The following is a 23,512-nucleotide window of genomic DNA, read 5'->3' as shown; positions in this document are numbered from 1 at the left end:
CTATCACGTTTCAGCTCCTACAGAGCCAGCTTGACTATCACGTTTCGGCTCCTCCAGAACCAGCTTGACTATCACGTTTCGTCCCCTCCAGAACCAGCTTGACTATCACGTTTCGTCCCCTCCAGAACCAGCTTGACTATCACGTTTCGGCCCCTCCAGAACCAGCTTGCCAGGCAAATAGTACTTCTGAAACATGTGGCCTGCCCTTGAACACCCAAAACCACATGTGTGAATCGCCCAGCCCCCCTCTCTGACACACACACACACACACACACACACACACACACACACACACACACACACACACACACACACACACACACACACACAGAGAGAGACTCAGTGTCGCTGGAGAGAGAGGGGGTGATTAGGGTGGAGCCAAAATCGAAGGCACAAATTAAAGGACTGAGGAGCAGAAATCTATTCCCCTCAGACAGGAGGAGCAGCCATCTCTCAGACAGGAGGAATGCTACTCATTAAAGACCAGGCTCTGTGTGTGTGTGTGTGTGTGTGTGTGTGTGTGTGTGTGTATTTTAAGTTTCAAGTCTTATTATTCGTATGAACAGGATACACATGGTGTACACCGTCCAACTACATGCTAAACTTGCAGGTTCCTTCTCAACAATTCAACAACAATAAGAAATAATACAATATAAGAATATGAACAAAGTAAATGGCAATAGAATAGGTATAGTACAATGTGTGTGTGTGGTGTTATGATACGGGGGAAGTTAGGGTTAGGACAGTGTTAGGACATAGTGTTATGATATGGGGTTAGGACATAGTGTTATGATATGGGGTTAGGACAGTGTTATGACAGAGTGTTAGGACATAGTGTTATGATATGGGGTTAGGACATAGTGTTATGATATGGGGTTAGGACATAGTGTTATGATATGGGGTTAGGACAGTGTTAGGACATAGTGTTATGATATGGGGTTAGGACAGTGTTAGGACATCGTGTTAGGACATAGGGTTAGGACAGTGTTAGGACAGTGTTAGGACAGTGTTAGGACATAGTGTTATGATATGGGGTTAGGATAGTGTTATGATATGGGGTTAGGACAGTGTTAGGACAATGTTAGGACATAGTGTTATGATATGGGGTTAGGACAGTGTTAGGACATAGTGTTATGATAAAGGGTTAGGATAGTGTTATGATATGGGGTTAGGACAGTGTTAGGACATAGTGTTATGATATGGGGTTAGGACAGTGTTAGGACAATGTTAGGACATAGTGTTAGGACATAGTGTTATGATATGGGGTTAGGACAGTGTTAGGACATAGTGTTATGATATGGGGTTAGGACAGTGTTAGGACATAGTGTTATGATATAGGGTTAGGACAGTGTTAGGACAATGTTAGGACATAGTGTTATGATATGGGGTTAGGACAGTGTTAGGACATAGTGTTATGCTATGGGGTTAGGACAGTGTTAGGACATAGTGTTATGATATGGGGTTAGGACAGTGTTAGGACATAGTGTTATGATATGGGGTTAGGACAGTGTTAGGACAGTGTTAGGACATAGTGTTATGATATAGGGTTAGGACAGTGTTAGGACATAGTGTTATGATATGGGGTTAGGACAGTGTTAGGACATAGTGTTATCATATAGGGTTAGGACAGTGTTAGGACATAGTGTTATGATATGGGGTTAGGGGGGTTAGGACAGTGTTAGGACATAGTGTTATGATATGGGGTTAGGACAGTGTTAGGACATAGTGTTATGATATAGGGTTAGGACAGTGTTAGGACATAGTGTTATGATATGGGGTTAGGGGGGTTAGGACAGGGTTAGGACATAGTGTTATGATATAGGGTTAGGACAGTGTTAGGACATAGTGTTATGATATGGGGTTAGGACAGTGTTAGGACATAGTGTTATGACATAGTGTTATGATATGGGGTTAGGACAGTGTTAGGACATAGTGTTATGATATGGGGTTAGGACAGTGTTAGGACATAGTGTTATGATATGGGGTTAGGACAGTGTTAGGACAGTGTTAGGACATAGTGTTATGCTATGGGGTTAGGACAGTGTTAGGACATAGTGTTATGATATGGGGTTAGGACAGTGTTAGGACATAGTGTTATGATATGGGGTTAGGACAGTGTTAGGACAGTGTTAGGACATAGTGTTATGATATAGGGTTAGGACAGTGTTAGGACATAGTGTTATGATATGGGGTTAGGACAGTGTTAGGACATAGTGTTATCATATAGGGTTAGGACAGTGTTAGGACATAGTGTTATGATATGGGGTTAGGGGGGTTAGGACAGTGTTAGGACATAGTGTTATGATATGGGGTTAGGACAGTGTTAGGACATAGTGTTATGATATAGGGTTAGGACAGTGTTAGGACATAGTGTTATGATATGGGGTTAGGGGGGTTAGGACAGGGTTAGGACATAGTGTTATGATATAGGGTTAGGACAGTGTTAGGACATAGTGTTATGATATGGGGTTAGGACAGTGTTAGGACATAGTGTTATGACATAGTGTTATGATATGGGGTTAGGACAGTGTTAGGACATAGTGTTATGACATAGGGTTAGGACAGTGTTAGGACATAGTGTTATGATATCGGGTTAGGACAGTGTTAGGACATAGTGTTATGATATAGGGTTAGGACAGTGTTAGGACATAGTGTTATGATATAAATATATCACTAGCCACTTTAAACAATGCTACCTTATATAATGCTACATACCCTACATTATTCATCTCATATGTATATGTATATACTGTACTCTATATCATCTACTGCATCCTTATGTAATACATGTATCACTAGCCACTTTAACTATGCCACTTTGTTTACATACTCACCTCATGTATATACTGTACTCGATATCATCTACTGTATCTTGCCTATGCTGCTCTGTACCATCACTCATTCATATATCCTTATGTACATATTCTTTATCCCCTCACACTGTGTATAAGACAGTAGTTTTGGAATTGTTAGTTAGATTACTTGTTGGTTATTACTGCATTGTCGGAACTAGAAAGAAGCACAAGCATTTCGCTACACTCGCATTAACATCTGCTAACCATGTGTATGTGACAAATAACATTGGATTTGATTTGATTTGATTTGATATAGGGTTAGGACAGTGTTAGGACATAGTGTTATGATATGGGGTTAGGACAGTGTTAGGACATAGTGTTATGATATGGGGTTAGGACAGTGTTAGGACATAGTGTTATGATATGGGGTTAGGACAGTGTTAGGACATAGTGTTATGACATAGTGTTATGATATGGGGTTAGGACAGTGTTAGGACATAGTGTTATGACATAGGGTTAGGACAGTGTTAGGACATAGTGTTATGATATCGGGTTAGGACAGTGTTAGGACATAGTGTTATGATATAGGGTTAGGACAGTGTTAGGACATAGTGTTATGATATAAATATATCACTAGCCACTTTAAACAATGCTACCTTATATAATGCTACATACCCTACATTATTCATCTCATATGTATATGTATATACTGTACTCTATATCATCTACTGCATCCTTATGTAATACATGTATCACTAACCACTTTAACGATGCCACTTTGTTTACATACTCACCTCATGTATATACTGTACTCGATATCATCTACTGTATCTTGCCTATGCTGCTCTGTACCATCACTCATTCATATATCCTTATGTACATATTCTTTATCCCCTCACACTGTGTATAAGACAGTAGTTTTGGAATTGTTAGTTAGATTACTTGTTGGTTATTACTGCATTGTCGGAACTAGAAAGAAGCACAAGCATTTCGCTACACTCGCATTAACATCTGCTAACCATGTGTATGTGACAAATAACATTGGATTTGATTTGATTTGATTTGATATAGGGTTAGGACAGTGTTAGGACATAGTGTTATGATATGGGGTTAGGACAGTGTTAGGACATAGTGTTATGATATGGGGTTAGGACAGTGTTAGGACATAGTGTTATGATATAGGGTTAGGACAGTGTTAGGACATAGTATTATGACATAGTGTTATGATATAGGGTTAGGACAGTGTTAGGACATAGTGTTATGATATAGGGTTAGGACAGTGTTAGGACATAGTATTATGACATAGTGTTATGATATAGGGTTAGGACAGTGTTAGGACATAGTGTTATGATATGGGGTTAGGATAGTGTTAGGACAGTGTTAGGACATAGTGTTATTATATAGGGTTAGGACAGTGTTAGGACATAGTGTTATGATATGGAGTTAGGACAGTGTTAGGACATAGTGCTATGACATAGTGTTGTGATATAGGGTTAGGACAGTGTTAGGACATAGTGTTATGATATAGGGTTAGGACAGTGTTAGGACATAGTGTTATGAAATGGGGTTAGGACAGTGTTAGGACATAGTGTTATGATATGGGGTTAGGACAGTGTTAGGACATAGTGTTATGATATAGGGTTAGGACAGTGTTAGGACACAGAGTTATGATATAGGGTTAGGACATAGTGTTAGGACATAGTGTTAGGACAAACGAAAAGACAATTAAAACGACGCATAGCTGAACACCGCAGCTCAATCAGGTGTAAGAACATTGACTATCCAGTAGCAGCTCCCTTTGTTCAATCTCCCCCCTCAAATACACAGGCGTTGAGCATGTTCCCCTACCAAGGAGAGGAGGTAACATGGAGATCCTCCTACTACAAAGGGAGGCTTACTGGAGATCCTGTCTAAAAACACTGACCCCTAGTGGTCTGAATATTGACTTTGATCTCAGGCCCTTCTTATGAACAAATCTTAAGTCTTATAAATTGATATATTCTTTCTACATCTTATTAGCGTACACCTAATATGTTCCCCCTGTTGACGATGCTCGTTATACATTAAGGTTGAACCAAAAGATTACATGTAAACAAATGATGTGAAATTGAGTTTAAACAATAATGCATGTTGATGCTAATATGATGTACAAATATTCAAATTATGTTTCAAAATGATAACAATTGCGCAATATATTTAATGTGCCATAAACTATTGTTGTTTAACAGTTTCACTAATTCATTTTAATTACCTTAATTTATATGACACACCCATCACTATTGTCATCAGGTTACAGACCATGTAGCTAGGACCCCTAGACATAATGAGTCAGGTTACAGACCATGTAGCTAGGACCCCTAGACATAATGAGTCAGGTTACAGACCATGTAGCTAGGACCCCTAGACATAATGAGTCAGGTTACAGACCATGTAGCTAGGACCCCTAGACATAATGAGTCAGGTTACAGACCATGTAGCTAGGACCCCTAGACATAATGAGTCAGGTTACAGACCATGTAGCTAGGAGGGAGGGAGGAGAGATAGTTGGAGGGAGGGAGAAGAGGAGAGAGAGGTGGAGGGAGGGAGGGAGGGAGGGAGGGAGGGAGGGAGAAGAGGAGAGAGAGATGGAGGGAGGGAGGTAGTGAGGGGGGAGGGAGGGAGAAGAGGAGAGAGAGCTGGAGGGAGGGAGAAGAGGAGAGAGAGATGGAGGGAGGGAGGGAGGTAGGGAGGTAGGGAGGGAGGGAGGGAGGGAGGGAGAAGGAGGGAGGGAGGGAGAAGAGGAGAGAGAGATGGAGGGAGGGAGAAGAGGAGAGAGAGAGGTAGGGAGGGGGGAGGGAGAAGAGGAGAGAGAGATGGAGGGAGGGAGAAGAGGACAGAGAGATGGAGGGAGGGAGGTAGGGAAGGAGGGAGGGAGGGAGAGGGAGGGAGGGAGAATAGGAGAGAGAGATGGAGGGAGGGAGGGAGAAGAGTGGATAAAACAGTGTATTCTTTGTTTAACTATATAACCAGCTCCAACGTATTATCTCTGTTGGATAGAATGGAGAGGGGAATGCCTGTGAAGAAAAGAGGAGAGGGAAGAGGACAGGAGGATGCCTGTGAAGAAAAGAGAAGGGAGGGGGATGCCTATTTACACATCTGGCCCAGGGTCTGGAGGACCAGGCAGTAATAACACATCTAGTCCAGGGTCTGGAGGACCAGGCAGTAATAACACATCTAGTCCAGGGTCTGGAGGACCAGGCAGTAATAACACATCTAGTCCAGGGTCTGGAGGACCAGGCAGTAATAACACATCTAGTCCAGGGTCTGGAGGACCAGGCAGTAATAACACATCTAGTCCAGGGTCTGGAGGACCAGGCAGTCATAACACATCTAGTCCAGGGTCTGGAGGACCAGACAGTAATTACACATCTAGTCCAGGGTCTGGAGGACCAGGCAGTAATAACACATCTAGTCCAGGGTCTGGAGGACCAGGCAGTAATAACACATCTAGTCCAGGGTCTGGAGGACCAGACAGTAATAACACATCTAGTCCAGGGTCTGGAGGACCAGGCAGTAATAACACATCTAGTCCAGGGTCTGGAGGACCAGACAGTAATTACACATCTAGTCCAGGGTCTGGAGGACCAGACAGTAATTACACATCTAGTCCAGGGTCTGGAGGACCAGGCAGTAATAACACATCTAGTCCAGGGTCTGGAGGACCAGACAGTAATTACACATCTAGTCCAGGGTCTGGAGGACCAGGCAGTAATAACACATCTAGTCCAGGGTCTGGAGGACCAGACAGTAATTACACATCTAGTCCAGGGTCTGGAGGACCAGGCAGTAATAACACATCTAGTCCAGGGTCTGGAGGACCAGACAGTAATAACACATCTAGTCCAGGGTCTGGAGGACCAGGCAGTAATAACACATCTGGTCCAGGGTTTGGAGGACCAGGCAGTAATAACACATCTAGTCCAGGGTCTGGAGGACCAGGCAGTAATAACACATCTAGTCCAGGGTTTTGGAGGACCAGGCAGTAATAACACATCTAGTCCAGGGTCTGGAGGACCAGGCAGTAATAACACATCTAGTCCAGGGTCTGGAGGACCAGGCAGTAATAACACATCTAGTCCAGGGTCTGGAGGACCAGGCAGTAATAACACATCTAGTCCAGGGTCTGGAGGACCAGGCAGTAATAACACATCTAGTCCAGGGTCTGGAGGACCAGGCAGTAATAACACATCTAGTCCAGGGTCTGGAGGACCAGGCAGTAATAACACATCTAGTCCAGGGTCTGGAGGACCAGGCAGTAATAACACATCTAGTCCAGGGTCTGGAGGACCAGGCAGTAATAACACATCTAGTCCAGAGTCTGAGAAGAGAGAGACGTGTTGACAGGGGACAGGTTGGCTCTGTCAGGGGGAAGAGAGAGAGACGTGATGACGGGATAGGTTGGCTCTGTCAGGGGGAAGAGAGAGACGTGATGACAGCAAATAGGTTGGCTCTGTCAGGGAGAAGAGAGAGAGACGTGATGACAGGGGATAGGTTGGCTCTGTCAGGGGGAAGAGAGAGACGTGATGACAGGTGATAGGTTGGCTCTGTCGGGGAGAAGAGAGAGACGTCCAGGTTTGCAAAGCTCTTAGAGACTTACTCAGAAAGACTCACAGCTCTTAGAAACTTACCCAAAAAGACTCACAGCTCTTAGAGACTTACCCAGAAAGACTCACAGCTCTTAGAGACTTACCCAGAAAGAGTCACAGCTCTTAGGGACTTACCCAGAAAGACTCACAGCTGTAATCGCTCTTAGAGACTTAACCAGAAAGACTCACAGCTCTTAGAGACTTACCCAGAAAGACTCACAGCTCTTAGGGACACCCAGAAAGACTCACAGCTCTTAGAGACTTACCCAGAAAGTCACAGCTCTTAGGGACTTACCCAGAAAGACTCACAGCTCTTAGAGACTTACCCAGAAAGACTCACAGCTCTTAGAGACTTACCCAGAAAGACTCACAGCTCTTAGAGACTTACCCAGAAAGTCACAGCTCTTAGGGACTTACCCAGAAAGACTCACAGCTCTTAGAGACTTACCCAGAAAGACTCACAGCTCTTAGAGACTTACCCAGAAAGTCACAGCTCTTAGGGACTTACCCAGAAAGACTCACAGCTCTTAGAGACTTACCCAGAAAGACTCACAGCTGTAATCACTCTTAGAGACTTACCCAGAAAGACTCACAGCTGTAATCACTCTTAGAAACTTACCCAGAAAGACTCACAGCTGTAATCGCTGCCAAAGGTGTTTCTAACATGTATTGACTCAGGGGTGTGAATACTTATGTAAATGAGATATTTCTGTATTTCATTATCAATACATTTGTTTTCACTTTGTCATTATAGGGGTACTGTCTACAGATGGGTGAGAAAAACAATCATTTTCAACCATGTTGAATTCAGGCTGAAACACCACAACATGTAAACAACAACTTCTAAACAGGGTATGAATACCTTCTAAACAGGGTATGAATACCTTCTAAACAGGGTATGAATACCTTCTAAACAGGGTATGAATACCTTCTAAACAGGGTATGAATACCGTCTGAAGACACTGTACAAGCTTCTAAACAGGTTTGAATACCTTCTAAACAGGGTTGAATACCTTCTAAACAGGGTATGAACACCGTCTGAAGACACTGTACAAGCTTATAAACAGGTTTGAATACCTTCTAAACGGGTTTGAACAACTTCTAAACAGGGTATGAATACCATCTGAAGACACTGTACAAGCTTCTAAACAGGGTTGAATACCTTCTAAACAGGGTTGAACACCTTCTAAACAGGGTTTGAATACCATCTGAAGACACTGTACAAGCTTCTAAACAGGTTTGAATACCTTCTAAACAGGGTTGAACACCTTCTAAACAGGGTTTGAATACCTTCTAAACAGGGTGTGAATACCTTCTAAACATGGTATGAATACCTTCTAAACAGGTTTGAATACCTTCTAAACAGGGTATGAATACCGTCTGAAGACACTGTACAAGCTTCTAAACAGGGTTGAATACCTTCTAAACAGGTTTGAATACCTTCTAAACAGGGTATGAATACCGTCTGAAGACACTGTACAAGCTTCTAAACAGGGTTGAATACCTTCTAAACAGGGTATGAATACCTTCTAAACAGGTTTGAATACTGAGCTGTGTGTTGAGATGTAGCGATAGTGTTTTAATGAGATGCTGGTATTTTTCTGGGAAGGCAGAGCAGGGCGGAGACTGGAGACAGGAGGTTTGTGGTCTGGCCCAGGAAGAGAACTACGCTCGTAGGCCTTGCTACCCTGTGTGTGTGTGTGTGTGCGCCTGCCGGGGTAATGGAAACCGGGTGTTCAACACACACACACACACACACACACACTCTCTCTCTCTCAATAGAACTCCCCAAGACACATTGCCACAACACCAAAGCACACACACACACAGGGTAGCAAGGCCTGTTTGGACACACCTACTCATTCCAGGGTTTTTCTTAATTTGAACTATTTTCTACATTTGTGAAGACATCAAAACTATGAAATAACACATATGGAATTATGTAGTAACCAAAAAAAGTGTTAAACAAATATATTTTAGATTCTACAATGTAGAAAAGAGTCAAATAAAAAGAAGAACAAGCCTGGAATGAGTAAAGTACTTTAGACTGGTAGTGTGTATGAACACACACTTCATAGAAATGCAGAGAAACGACCCTGGGCTTCCACTAACACCAGGGAGCTAGGCAGAGAGGAGGGTAGAGGGAAGGAGAGAGGAGGGTAGAGGGAAGGAGAGAGAGGAGGGAAGGAGAGAGAGGAGGGAAGAGGGAAGGAGAGAAGAGGGAAGGAGAGAGGGAAGGAGAGAGAGGAGGGTAGAGAGAAGGAGAGAGGAGGAGAGAGAGAAGGAGAGAGGAGGAGAGAGAGGAGGGTGGAGGGAAGGAGAGAGAGGAGGGTGGAGGGAAGGAGAGAGGGAAGGAGAGAGGAGGGTAGAGGGAAGGAGAGAAAGAAGGAGAGAGAGGAGAGTAGAGGGAAGGAGAGAGAGAAGGAGAGAGAGGAGAGTATAGGGAAGGAGAGAGAGAAGGAGAGAGAGGAGAGTAGAGGGAAGGAGAGAGAGGAGGGTGGAGGGAAGGAGAGAGAAAGAGAGAGAGGCAGGTGGAGGGAAGGAGAGAGGGAAGGAGAGAGGAGGGTAGAGAGAAGGAGAGAGAGGAGGGTGGAGGGAAGGAGAGAGGGAAGGAGAGAGAGGAGAATAGAGGGAAGGAGAGAGCGGAGAGAAGGAGAGAGAGGAGGGAAGAGGGAAGGAGAAAGAGGAGGGTAGTGGGAAGGAGAGAGAGGAGGGAAGAGGGAAGGAGAGAGGGAAGGAGAGAGACGAGGGTAGAGGGAAGGAGAGAGAGGAGAGAAGGAGAGAGAGGAGGGAAGACGGAAGGAGAGAGAGGAGGGTAGTGGGAAGGAGAGAGAGGAGGGAAGGAGAGAGAGGAGGGTAGTGGGAAGGAGAGAGAGGAGGGTAGTGGGAAGGAGAGAGAGGAGGGTAGAGGGAAGGAGAGAGATGAGAGAAGGAGAGAGAGGAGGGAAGAGGGAAGGAGAGAGAGGAGGGTAGAGGGAAGGAGAGAGAGGAGAGTAGAGGGAAGGAGAGAGAGGAAGGTGGAGGGAAGGAGAGAGGAAGAGAGAGAGGCAGGTGGAGGGAAGGAGAGAGGGAATGAGAGAGGAGGGTAGAGAGAAGGAGAGAGAGGAGGGTGGAGGGAAGGAGAGAGGGAAGGAGAGAGAGGAGGATAGAGGGAAGGAGAGAGAGGAGAGAAGGAGAGAGAGGAGGGAAGAGGGAAGGAGAAAGAGGAGGGTAGTGGGAAGGAGAGAGAGGAGGGAAGAGGGAATGAGAGAGGGAAGGAGATAGATGCGGGTAGAGGGAAGGAGAGAGAGGAGAGAAGGAGAGAGAGGAGGGAAGAGGGAAGGAGAGAGAGGAGGGTAGTGGGAAGGAGAGAGAAGAGGGTAGTGGGACGGAGAGAGAGGAGGGAAGGGGGAATGAGAGAGAGGAGGGTAGAGGGGAGGAGAGAGAGGAGAGTAGTGGGAAGGAGAGAGAGGAGGGTAGAGAGAAGGAGAGAGAGGAGAGAATGAGAGAGAGGAGGGAAGGAGAGAGAGGAGGGTAGAGGGAAGGAGAGAGAGGAGGGTGAAGAGAAGGAAAGAGAGGAGAGAAGGGGAGAGAGGAGGGTGAAGAGAAGGAGAGAGAGGAGGGCAGAGGGAAGGAGAGAGAGGAGGGTAGAGGGGAGGAGAGGGCCATCTGTTCCATTAGAAGTTGACATCATGTTTCCATACAACCATTTCAAATGATCAGATTATATCAAACTATTTCTCTCTCTGTTTTGTTAGCAGTTAAGGTCTGAGTCCAAAACCCTCTTCCCTGTATAGTGCCTTACTTTGACCAGGACCCATAGAAATGTAGCCTCGGTGGACTAGGCTACAACAGGGGTAGTGCACTATGTAGGGAAGAGGGTGCCACCTGGGAGGACCTTACATAGAGGACAGAAGGATATCACATGATGGATTGGTTTTAACTGTCACGACTTCTACCGAAGTCGGTCCCTCTCCTTGTTCGACGGTCGACGTCACCGACCTTCTAGCCAATCGCTGATACATTTTTTTCATCTTCCATTGGTTTAGTGTCGTCTTCCTTCACACCTGGTTCCAACCCCATCGAGCCCATGCTGTGTGTTTAACCCTCCTTGTTGGAGATTGTTTTATTGTCATGTGTTTTACCTTTTTTTTTTATTATTATATTTTTGTATATATATATTTTTTTTTTTTAGGTTTATGAGGAATAATTAAACGACTCCGTTTATACCAAGACCTTTTCCTGACTTCCCTGCCCCCGACATTACTTTAACACAATGGACCTTACATAGAGGACTGGCTTTAACACAATGGACCTTACATAGAGGATTGGCTTTAACACAATGGACCTTACATAGAGGACTGGCTTTAACACAATGGACCTTACATAGAGGATTGGCTTTAACACAATGGACCTTACATAGAGGACCTAAAGGATATTACATAGAGGACTGGCTTTAACACAATGGACCTTACATAGAGGATTGGCTTTAACACAATGGACCTTACATAGAGGACTGGCTTTAACACAATGGACCTTACATAGAGGATTGGCTTTAACACAATGGATATTACATAGAGGACCTAAAGGATATTACATAGAGGACTGTCTTTAACACAATGGATATTACATAGAGGACCTAAAGGATATTACATAGAGGACTGTCTTTAACACAATGGATATTACATAGAGGACTGTCTTTAACACAATGGACCTTACATAGAGGACTGGCTTTAACACAATGGACCTTACATAGAGGACTGGCTTTAACACAATGGACCTTACATAGAGGACTGGCTTTAACACAATGGACTGGCTTTAACACAATGGACCTTACATAGAGGACTGGCTTTAACACAATGGACCTTACATAGAGGACTGGCTTTAACACAATGGACCTTACATAGAGGACCTAAAGGATATTACATAGAGGACTGGCTTTAACACAAAGGATATTACATAGAGGACCTGACTGAAGCACGAGGGACTAATTAGTGAGATATTTTCCTGTTGGGCAGTACTGTGATCTGGCCTCCTGTTTTAATGAGACAGAGTAATACAACTAGGTAATACTAGATACTGTGTTAGCTGAACACAGAACGTATGCGTTTTTATCACAGTTGTGCAAAGGAAGTGTATTTTGAGATGTGTTTGTACAGCCGCGTTTGTGTGTGTGTGGGTGGTTGATTGCAGGCTCTGCGTGTGTAAGTGTATGCGTGCATTTGTGTGTGTGTCCTATGTGTGCATCCGTGTGTGTGTGTGTGTCCTATGTGTGCATCTGTGTGTGTGTGTGTGTGTCCTATGTGTGCATCCGTGTGTGTGTGTCCTATGTGTGCATCCGTGTGTGTGTGTGTGTGTCCTGTGTGTGCATCCATGTGTGCATTCATGTGTATGTGTGTGTGTCCTATGTGTGCATCCGTGTGTGTGTGTGTGTGTATGTGTGTGTGTGTGTGTGTGTGTGTGTGTGTGTGTGTGTGTGTGTGTGTGTGTGTGTGATTGCTGGCTCTGGGCTTTTCTTGGTATCAAGAGACTGGTTGGATGAGCTGAATTCCTCTGCCTCACAATGGGAAACATTTTGAGAATAGAATCCTTACTGACCTCCAATGAACTACTTCCCGAACCCTTCCCAATATCAGTGCTAACCTTGAATCTTAGTTATCTACATTAGAAGGAATCGCCAACATCAAATATCTTGATAGGGCGTTGGGCCACCAGAACAGATTCAACACACCTCGGTATAGATTCTACAGGTGTCTTGATAGGGTGTTGGGTCACCACCAGAACAGATTCAACACACATCGGTATAGATTCTACAGGTGTCTTGATAGGGTGTTGGGTCACCACCAGAACAGATTCAACACACATCGGTATAGATTCTACAGGTGTCTTGATAGGGTGTTGGGTCACCACCAGAACAGATTCAACACACATCGGTATAGATTCTACAGGTGTCTTGATAGGGTGTTGGGTCACCACCAGAACAGATTCAACACACCTCGGTATAGATTCTACAGGTGTCTTGATAGGGTGTTGGGTCACCACCAGAACAGATTCAACACACATCGGTATAGATTCTACAGGTGTCTTGATAGGGTGTTGGTGGTTGGGATGTTACGGAACAGAGTTAAGAGGAAAACCTGGTTCAGTCTGCTTTCCAACAGACACTGGGAGACGAATTTACCCTTTCAGCAGGACAATAACCTAAAAACACAAGGACAAATCTACACTGGAGTTGCTCACCAAGACAACGTTGAATGTTCCTGAGTGACCTAGTTAAGAGTTTTGACTTAAATCAGGTTGAAAATCTACGGCAAGACTTGGAAATTGGCTGTCTAGCGATGATCAACAATCAACTTGACAGAACTTGAAGAATATTAAGAAGAATAGCGTGCAAATATTGTACAATCCAGGTTTGTTAAACTGTTAGGAAAGACACAGCTGTAATCGCTGCCAAAGGTGATTCTAACATGTATTGCCTCAGAGGGTTGAATATTTACTTAAGTAATCAAAATATATCAATGTTGTATTTTTCAGTCATTAAAAAAATAGTTTTTCTTTCACGTTGACATTTACAGATTTATTTTGTGCCGATCGTTGACACAAAAAAACAACAACAATTCAATCCCTAATTAGTGTGAATAGTTTCTGAAAGTATCTGTATTGGCCAATAGAAGTGTATAGCTGCGTGCAGAACACCATCTAGTGTTGAAGGCAAAGTAGGGAACTTGTTCCGACATGCATCCTGCCTTCCTGTCTTGACGTTATCAACTCATAACTCCAGAAACTTGGATCGGATTCAACTGAACGAGTATAAACAACAAGGTGGGTACCTCTATCTTGTCATCTGATATGTGCAATCTGCGCTCGGTTGTTTACGGATATCCCGTATTTCTGCTTCACATAAAGGAGCGTAAAGGGTTGATTTGGGGGAGTTTAGGAGGGGGGGGGGGGGGGGGGGTTAGGAGCTGAAGCGCGTTCTTCCTTGAGATTAGCAGATCACTGATCTGAAGAAATGAATGACCCTTTCACATCACTGATTGGCTAAACTGATATCTATTTTACCATTTTCTAAAAATATTCTAATAGGACTGAAATGTCCGTTTCTGAACTACGGTTCAGTGAAATTAATAGTAGTACATTGTATTTAAAAATATATATTTGCTTTGTAGGTGTAAAATGTTCATAGTATAATGATACCTCTTTCCATGTTGTCAGTGGTTTTACCAGGGCATTAATCCCCCCCTTCCCCTAAATATACACTCATTCACTCCCCCACAAGGATTTAAAAGCATTGGATTGGTGAGGAAATATCATCCAATCCAGAGAGTTTATATCGTTGAGGGGGCGTGACTAGCTAGCATGACTGCGTTGCTTCCGTGAGAAGAGAATTGTAAATAGGCCTCTGGATGTCACGAAACCCTCTTCCATCACACGCTGGACGCACTGTTCTGAGTTTAGGATAAATAAACACTGTAGCCTGCCCGCTTCCCAAATGGCACCCTATTCCCTGTATAGTGCACTACTTTTATCTAGAGCTCTATGGACCACTGGTCTAAAGTAGTGCACTACATAGCGAAAATGGTGCCATTTGGGACACAAAAAATTCTCCCTGAACTGATATTATCGTAACTTTACATTGACCAGAGCACCTGCCCCATGGACTGCTATAGACATGTATATTAAGTACATGTACTGAATTCATGAACAAAATAAATCAGATGTTGACAATCAGAAAAATCAACTCATCAAATATGGTTTTATTTTCAGTGTGTAAGAGAACAACGCTAAATGTGCATATACGGTGTTGTGTTCGAAATGTTTTAGATTTATGCAACTAGTCACACTACAGTATATACAGACGTGGTCTCTCTCTCTCTCTCTCTCTCTCTCCGATGGTATCTTGATGATGGGCTAGTGATACTGTATAACAGTAAAATCTAGTCAGAATTCATGCTGCTACGGTGTGAACAGCCAATGAACAGCCCGTTCACATTGCTTGTCAAATCAAAAAGGTTGGATTTTTAATGTTTAACTTCCAGAATTGACTTGGGAGCCTTGCTGTCTATCATCATCATCATCAACAACAACAACAACAGGCCCAAGACTTTGGTTTAACCTGTATCAAAATGAAGAATGGTGACTCTGGTTACCTTGTACAGTGTAAATATCAATCAATCAGCACAACTAAACATCCATTTAAAAAAAAACAATCTACATGTAGGAGAATATACAGAACAACACATTTTATGCAATCATTTCTCTCTCTTCTTCTTCTCTCTCTCTCTCTTAAAATCCAGGAAGGTTAAACAAAAATAAAAACACTTAAAAATGTTACAGATAAAGTGTAATAAAGTTATAATAATTATTATTATAGAGAAGAACCCCCCCTCCCCGTCCCCCATATCTGTCTAAATAGTAACAATGTTTTTCCCTGTGAAAAATGTACTGGTCGTAGAAGTACATAGACAAGTAAAGTTTTACATGATTATTATTCTTCTTCTTCTTATTACATTATTTTTTTTTGGGGGGGGGATAAATGAAAAACATACGTAGTTCAACGATTCAACAGGATCAGATTAGAGTCCATTGGGTCATGCCAGTAACAGACAAGTTACGATCCCTTCGTCTTCTCATCGGGATATCACACATCAATACATATCACAGGTCGTGTATTCATGTGTGTGTGTCACTATGTAATGCTTGGTGTGTGTGTGTGTGTGTGTGTCTGTCACTATGTATGCTTGGTGTGTGTGTGTATGTCTGTCACTATGTAATGCTTGGTGTGTGTGTGTGTGTGTCTGTCACTATGTATGCTTGGTGTGTGTGTGTGTCTGTCACTATGTATGCTTGGTGTGTGTGTGTGTGTCTGTCACTATGTATGCTTGGTGTGTGTGTGTATGTCTGTCACTATGTAATGCTTGGTGTGTGTGTGTGTGTCTGTCACTATGTAATGCTTGGTGTGTGTGTGTGTGTCTGTCACTATGTAATGCTTGGTGTGTGTGTGTGTGTGTGTCTGTCACTATGTAATGCTTGGTGTGTGTGTGTTGTGTGTGTCTTTCACTATGTAATGCTTGGTGTGTGTGTGTGTGTGTGTGTCTGTCACTATGTAATGCTTGGTGTGTGTGTGTGTGTCTGTCACTATGTATGCTTGGTGTGTGTGTGTCTGTCACTATGTATGCTTGGTGTGTGTGTGTGTCTGTCACTATGTATGCTTGGTGTGTGTGTGTGTGTGTCTGTCACTATGTAATGCTTGGTGTGTGTGTATGTCTGTCACTATGTATGCTTGGTGTGTGTCTGTCACTATGTAATGCTTGGTGTGTGTGTGTGTAACAGTCTGTCCTTACGAGTGTGGCCCAGCCTCTAGCTTCCAGTCCCTCTGGCTCTGCGTGTCGGCGTCTCCCTGGATGCTGCCCGTGGCGGCGGCGGCGGGGGACAGCGCTCTGCGCTGGCTGTGCATCGTGTTCCAGTGGCGCTTCAGGTCGGACGCTTTGATGAACGCCTTTTCACAGGAGCCGCAGTTGAAGGGCCTCTCCCCTCGGTGCTGCCGCTCGTGGTCTCGCAGGTGGGACTTGTGCTTGAAGGCCTTTTCACACATCTGGCATCCGAAGGGTCTCTCGTTGCTGTGGACCCTCTCGTGCCGCTTTAAGTCGGGCCCTCGTATGAACGCCTTGCCACAGACCAGGCAGCGGTGCGGTTTAAAGCCCGTGTGGATCTTCAGGTGCTCTTTGAGGTGGGCCTGGGTGGTAAAGGTTTTGGGGCACACCTCGCAAGCGAACGGACGGTGGGCCAGGTGGGACTTGTCTTTCTTGGGGCCGTCTCCGCCTGGTTTCATTCCCGGGTGGATGCCGTCAGAGCGGTGGCCGTACAGCAGGTAGTCAAGCTTCATATCGCTGGAGGACGAGGACGAGGAGGTCCAGCCGTGGGCGCTGTGGGGGTCTTTAGACATGTTCCCGCCAAAGTGAGGAGGGACCCCGTGAGGCCCCCCGGAGCCCATGGCCTCCATCCCTCCATCGTAGAAGCTGTTCTTCCTCACTTCCTCCATGGCCAGCTCTTTGAGGATGGCGTCCTGGGCTCTCATACCGTCCCCTGGCGCCTGGTTCTCACGACTCGGCTTCATGTTGGGCTCACGTTTCTGCGAACACAGGTTGTCGAGGAACGTGATCCCCAGGACCTGTCCGGATGACATCATGAGGTTGATGTCCTTTTTGCGGACGGCGAGCCTGGCGGTGTACATGTAATTGAGGACCTCCTCGAAGATGTCTGAACGGATGAAGTCGAGCTCCACGATGGAGTTGTCCACATCGTTCTGTTTTTTAAACAGCTTCTTGAAGTAGATGCTGCAGGCGGCCAGGACACAGCGGTGAGCTCTGAACTCAACGTTTTCCACCACAACCACAACGTCACAGTGGTCCCCTTCCATCCTCTGCTGGTTCAACATCTTCAGGAAACTGGTCTTGTGATCGTAGTCGATGTATTTCAGGAATTCACCCATGATTGCAGGTTTATTTAGGGATATTTATCTGTTGAAAAAAAAAGTCAAGTGTTGAAAGGGTCAATTAAAAAGGTGTCTTGTTTTTTTTTTTTACAATAACTGGGGCAGGTGTGTCGTTTCCAGAGTTAAAACCCCCAGCTGCTGTGTCTGAAAGTCAACAATAGCAGTGTTTCTAATTAATATCGATTAGTTCGCACATCCGCAGACAATCTCATCAGTGTCTGTCGAAAAACAACAACAATATAGTCACATCAAATAGAAAACTCCTGACTCGGTGGGCTGTTGTTTCCTGGTGTTTAAATCCACAGCTGAGCGTCGAGACAATAACAGAATGCGGTCAAGCAGAAATCCGATGGAAAAATACACGACGAAGTTATATCGATAAATGCAGGTATCGACAAAAAACATCTAATTCATAAAATAGAAATTATGCCACTAACAAATGGCTTACAGTGATGTTTCACATCCAGAGGTGGAAAAAGAAGGTATTTCTGCGCCCTTGCGTGCCAGTTATTTCTGCTGATACTGTTTAACCTTACAAATGTTTCACATTTCAGTGCGCCCAGCCATTTTGCTCAGCAAGCCTCCATTTCAAGGTTTTCCTTAACTTTTATCCACTTTACAACACAAAATAGAACATTTCACATTGTTCGACGTGTCGATTAAACGTGAAAATATACGATTTCCCCCCCCTTCGAGAATAACAAATTGTCGAGAGACAGAATAAACAGCATTACGCGAAACACAAATCCCCTTTTTCTGGTGTTGTCACGCAAGGCTGCAGTCGACGACGCGCGGGTCACTGCTAGACAGGATACACTTTATGTCAAATTAACGTCAAAAGTTTAAAATAAAATAATTTAAAAAATAAATTTTTGCTACCCGTAACCCTTTTTCATAACATTAACCTAATTCTCCTAACCCGGTACGTTAATTATCCTAAACTACTGGGTATATTCTCCTAACCTGTTACGAAATTTTTTGACATAAACTGTATCCCGTCTAGTACAATCCCAACGACAGGAGCCTTGCCTTGTCTTTCTTCCTCTTCCTCCTCTTGTTGTGGTCGTCGGCGCTCAGAGTGGGTGACTCTAGTGTTGCTGCCATCTATAGGACTGGAGATGAATTACAGCAGGACAGGCAGCCTCTAGTCTACTATACTATAGCAATGGATTTTACCCTAATATGACCTAATTTAGATAATTATGTAAGTCACCCAATAACCCACTCTCAGAAAGGCCAATAACCAAATAACACTTATTCATAAAGCCCTTCTTACATCAGCTGATATCTCAAAGTGCTGTACAGAAACCCAGCCTAAAACCCCAAACAGCAAGCAATGCAGGTGTAGAAGCACAATGGCTAGGAAAAACTCCCTAGAAAGGCCAAAACCTAGGAAGAAACCTAGAGAGGAAACAAGCTATGTGGGGTGGCCAGTCCTCTTCTGTCTGTGCCTGGTGGAGATTATAACAGAACATGGCCAAGATGTTCAAATGTTCATAAATGACCAGGATGGTCAAATAATAATAATCACAGTAGTTGTCGAGGGTGCAACAGGTCAGCACCTCCAGGAGTAAATGTCAGTTGGCTTTTCGTAGCCGATCACAAACCCACCGATTTACTCCCATAAATACCAAGATGGGGCTGCCAGGGCCTGAGGTTTAAGCATCAGCTATCTGAGCAGCTAACCGATCGCTGCAGCTGTACATAGCCCATCTGTAAATAGCCCACCCAATCTACCTACCTCATCCCCATACTGTTTTATTTACTTTTCTTCTCTTTTGCACATCAGTATTTCTACTTGCACAGCATCATCTGCACATCTATAACTCCAGTGTTTATTTGCTAAATTGTAATTACTTTGCCACTATTGGCCTATTTACTGCCTTACCTCCTTACTTCATTTGCACACACTGTATATAAACTTTTTCTATTTTGTTATTGACTGTATGTTTTGTTTACTCCATGTGTAACTCTGTGTCAAACTACTTTGCTTTATCTTGGCCAGAGGTCACAGTTGTAAATGAGAACTTGTTCTCAACTGGCCTACCTGGTTAAATAAAGGTGATCTGGCCTACCTGGTTAAATAAAGGTGATCTGGTCTACCTGGTTAAATAAAGGTGATCTGGCCTACCTGGTTAAATAAAGGTGATCTGGCCTACCTGGTTAAATAAAGGTGAACTGGCCTACCTGGTTAAATAAAGGTGATCTGGCCTACCTGGTTAAATAAAGGTGATCTAGCCTACCTGGTTAAATAAAGGTGAACTGGTCTACCTGGTTAAATAAAGGTGAACTGGTCTACCTGGTTAAATAAAGGTGATCTGGTCTACCTGGTTAAATAAAGGTGATCTGGTCTACCTGGTTAAATAAAGGTGATCTGGTCTACCTGGTTAAATAAAAGTGATCTGGCCTACCTGGTTAATAAAGGTGATCTGGCCTACCTGGTTAAATAAAGGTGATCTGGCCTACCTGGTTAAATAAAGGTGATCTGGCCTACCTGGTTAAATAAAGGTGAACTGGCCTACCTGGTTAAATAAAGGTGATCTGGCCTACCTGGTTAAATAAAGGTGATCTAGCCTACCTGGTTAAATAAAGGTGAACTGGTCTACCTGGTTAAATAAAGGTGAACTGGTCTACCTGGTTAAATAAAGGTGATCTGGTCTACCTGGTTAAATAAAGGTGATCTGGTCTACCTGGTTAAATAAAGGTGATCTGGTCTACCTGGTTAAATAAAAGTGATCTGGCCTACCTGGTTAATAAAGGTGATCTGGCCTACCTGGTTAAATAAAGGTGATCTGGCCTACCTGGTTAAATAAAGGTGATCTGGTCTACCTGGTTAAATAAAGGTGATCTGGCCTACCTGGTTAAATAAAGGTGAACTGGCCTACCTGGTTAAATAAAGGTGAACTGGCCTACCTGGTTAAATAAAGGTGAACTGGTCTACCTGGTTAAATAAAGGTGAACTGGTCTACCTGGTTAAATAAAGGTGAACTGGTCTACCTGGTTAAATAAAGGTGATCTGGCCTACCTGGTTAAATAAAGGTGATCTGGCCTACCTGGTTAAATAAAGGTGATCTGGCCTACCTGGTTAAATAAAGGTGATCTGGTCTACCTGGTTAAATAAAGGTGAACTGGTCTACCTGGTTAAATAAAGGTGGTATGGTCTACCTGGTTAAATAAAGGTGATCTGGCCTACCTGGTTAAATAAAGGTGAACTGGTCTACCTGGTTAAATAAAGGTGATCTGGTCTACCTGGTTAAATAAAGGTGATCTGGTCTACCTGGTTAAATAAAGGTGAACTGGCCTACCTGGTTAAATAAAGGTGATCTGGCCTACCTGGTTAAATAAAGGTGATCTGGTCTACCTGGTTAAATAAAGGTGAACTGGTCTACCTGGTTAAATAAAGGTGAACTGGTCTACCTGGTTAAATAAAGGTGATCTGGTCTACCTGGTTAAATAAAGGTGATCTGGTCTACCTGGTTAAATAAAGGTGATCTGGTCTACCTGGTTAAATAAAAGTGATCTGGCCTACCTGGTTAAATAAAGGTGATCTGGCCTACCTGGTTAAATAAAGGTGATCTGGCCTACCTGGTTAAATAAAGGTGATCTGGTCTACCTGGTTAAATAAAGGTGATCTGGCCTACCTGGTTAAATAAAGGTGATCTGGTCTACCTGGTTAAATAAAGGTGATCTGGTCTACCTGGTTAAATAAAGGTGATCTGGTCTACCTGGTTAAATAAAGGTGAACTGGCCTACCTGGTTAAATAAAGGTGATCTGGCCTACCTGGTTAAATAAAGGTGATCTGGCCTACCTGGTTAAATAAAGGTGATCTGGCCTACCTGGTTAAATAAAGGTGATCTCGTCTACCTGGTTAAATAAAGGTGATCTGGCCTACCTGGTTAAATAAAGGTGATCTGGCCTACCTGGTTAAATAAAGGTGATCTGGCCTACCTGGTTAAATAAAGGTGATCTGGCCTACCTGGTTAAATAAAGGTGAACTGGCCTACCTGGTTAAATAAAGGTGAACTGGCCTACCTGGTTAAATAAAGGTGAACTGGCCTACCTGGTTAAATAAAGGTGAACTGGCCTACCTGGTTAAATAAAGGTGATCTGGCCTACCTGGTTAAATAAAGGTGAACTGGCCTACCTGGTTAAATAAAGATGAACTGGCCTACCTGGTTAAATAAAGGTGAACTGGCCTACCTGGTTAAATAAAGGTGAACTGGTCTACCTGGTTAAATAAAGGTGATCTGGTCTACCTGGTTAAATAAAGGTGAACTGGCCTACCTGGTTAAATAAAGGTGATCTGGCCTACCTGGTTAAATAAAGGTGAACTGGCCTACCTGGTTAAATAAAGGTGATCTGGCCTACCTGGTTAAATAAAGGTGAACTGGTCTACCTGGTTAAATAAAGGTGAACTGGCCTACCTGGTTAAATAAAGGTGAACTGGTCTACCTGGTTAAATAAAGGTGATCTGGTCTACCTGGTTAAATAAAGGTGAACTGGCCTACCTGGTTAAATAAAGGTGATCTGGCCTACCTGGTTAAATAAAGGTGAACTGGCCTACCTGGTTAAATAAAGGTGATCTGGCCTACCTGGTTAAATAAAGGTGAACTGGCCTACCTGGTTAAATAAAGGTGATCTGGTCTACCTGGTTAAATAAAGGTGAACTGGCCTACCTGGTTAAATAAAGGTGATCTGGCCTACCTGGTTAAATAAAGGTGAACTGTCCTACCTGGTTAAATAAAGGTGAACTGGCCTACCTGGTTAAATAAAGGTGAACTGGCCTACCTGGTTAAATAAAGGTGATCTGGTCTACCTGGTTAAATAAAGGTTATCTGGTCTACCTGGTTAAATAAAGGTGAACTGGTCTACCTGGTTAAATAAAGGTGAACTGGCCTACCTGGTTAAATAAAGGTGAACTGGCCTACCTGGTTAAATAAAGTTGAACTGGCCTACCTGGTTAAATAAAGGTGATCTGGCCTACCTGGTTAAATAAAGGTGATCTGGTCTACCTGGTTAAATAAAGGTGAACTGGTCTACCTGGTTAAATAAAGGTGAACTGGTCTACCTGGTTAAATAAAGGTGATCTGGTCTACCTGGTTAAATAAAGGTGATCTGGTCTACCTGGTTAAATAAAGGTGATCTGGTCTACCTGGTTAAATAAAAGTGATCTGGCCTACCTGGTTAAATAAAGGTGATCTGGCCTACCTGGTTAAATAAAGGTGATCTGGCCTACCTGGTTAAATAAAGGTGATCTGGTCTACCTGGTTAAATAATGGTGATCTGGCCTACCTGGTTAAATAAAGGTGATCTGGTCTACCTGGTTAAATAAAGGTGATCTGGTCTACCTGGTTAAATAAAGGTGATCTGGTCTACCTGGTTAAATAAAGGTGAACTGGCCTACCTGGTTAAATAAAGGTGATCTGGCCTACCTGGTTAAATAAAGGTGATCTGGCCTACCTGGTTAAATAAAGGTGATCTGGTCTACCTGGTTAAATAAAGGTGATCTGGTCTACCTGGTTAAATAAAGGTGATCTGGTCTACCTGGTTAAATAAAGGTGATCTGGCCTACCTGGTTAAATAAAGGTGATCTGGCCTACCTGGTTAAATAAAGGTG

General features: G+C 43.6%; 1 protein-coding gene across 2 annotated transcripts; it reads right to left on the bottom strand.

Moving 5' to 3' along the window:
* Positions 1-15,136: 15,136 nt before the first annotated feature.
* LOC110508249 (zinc finger and BTB domain-containing protein 14) lies at positions 15,137-18,912 on the bottom strand. 2 transcript variants are annotated; one of them, XM_021588677.3, is made up of 2 exons: positions 18,629-18,912; positions 15,137-17,919 (listed from the first exon to the last, which is right to left on the bottom strand). In XM_021588677.3, exon 2 carries the CDS (start codon positions 17,889-17,891, stop codon positions 16,740-16,742), a length of 1,152 nt encoding a protein of 383 aa, XP_021444352.2. In that variant the 5' UTR covers positions 17,892-17,919; positions 18,629-18,912; the 3' UTR covers positions 15,137-16,739. The 2 variants fall into 2 exon arrangements, with proteins under 2 accessions (XP_021444352.2, XP_090082130.1); XM_090226004.1 differs by having other exon boundaries at positions 18,343-18,698.
* Positions 18,913-23,512: the final 4,600 nt, after the last annotated feature.

Source organism: Oncorhynchus mykiss, chromosome 28 (genome assembly GCF_057628025.1).
Source record: "Oncorhynchus mykiss isolate SJ-2025 chromosome 28, ASM5762802v1, whole genome shotgun sequence".
Classification (NCBI taxonomy): domain Eukaryota; kingdom Metazoa; phylum Chordata; class Actinopteri; order Salmoniformes; family Salmonidae; genus Oncorhynchus; species Oncorhynchus mykiss.
This window is presented reverse-complemented; position numbering and strand designations above follow the sequence as displayed.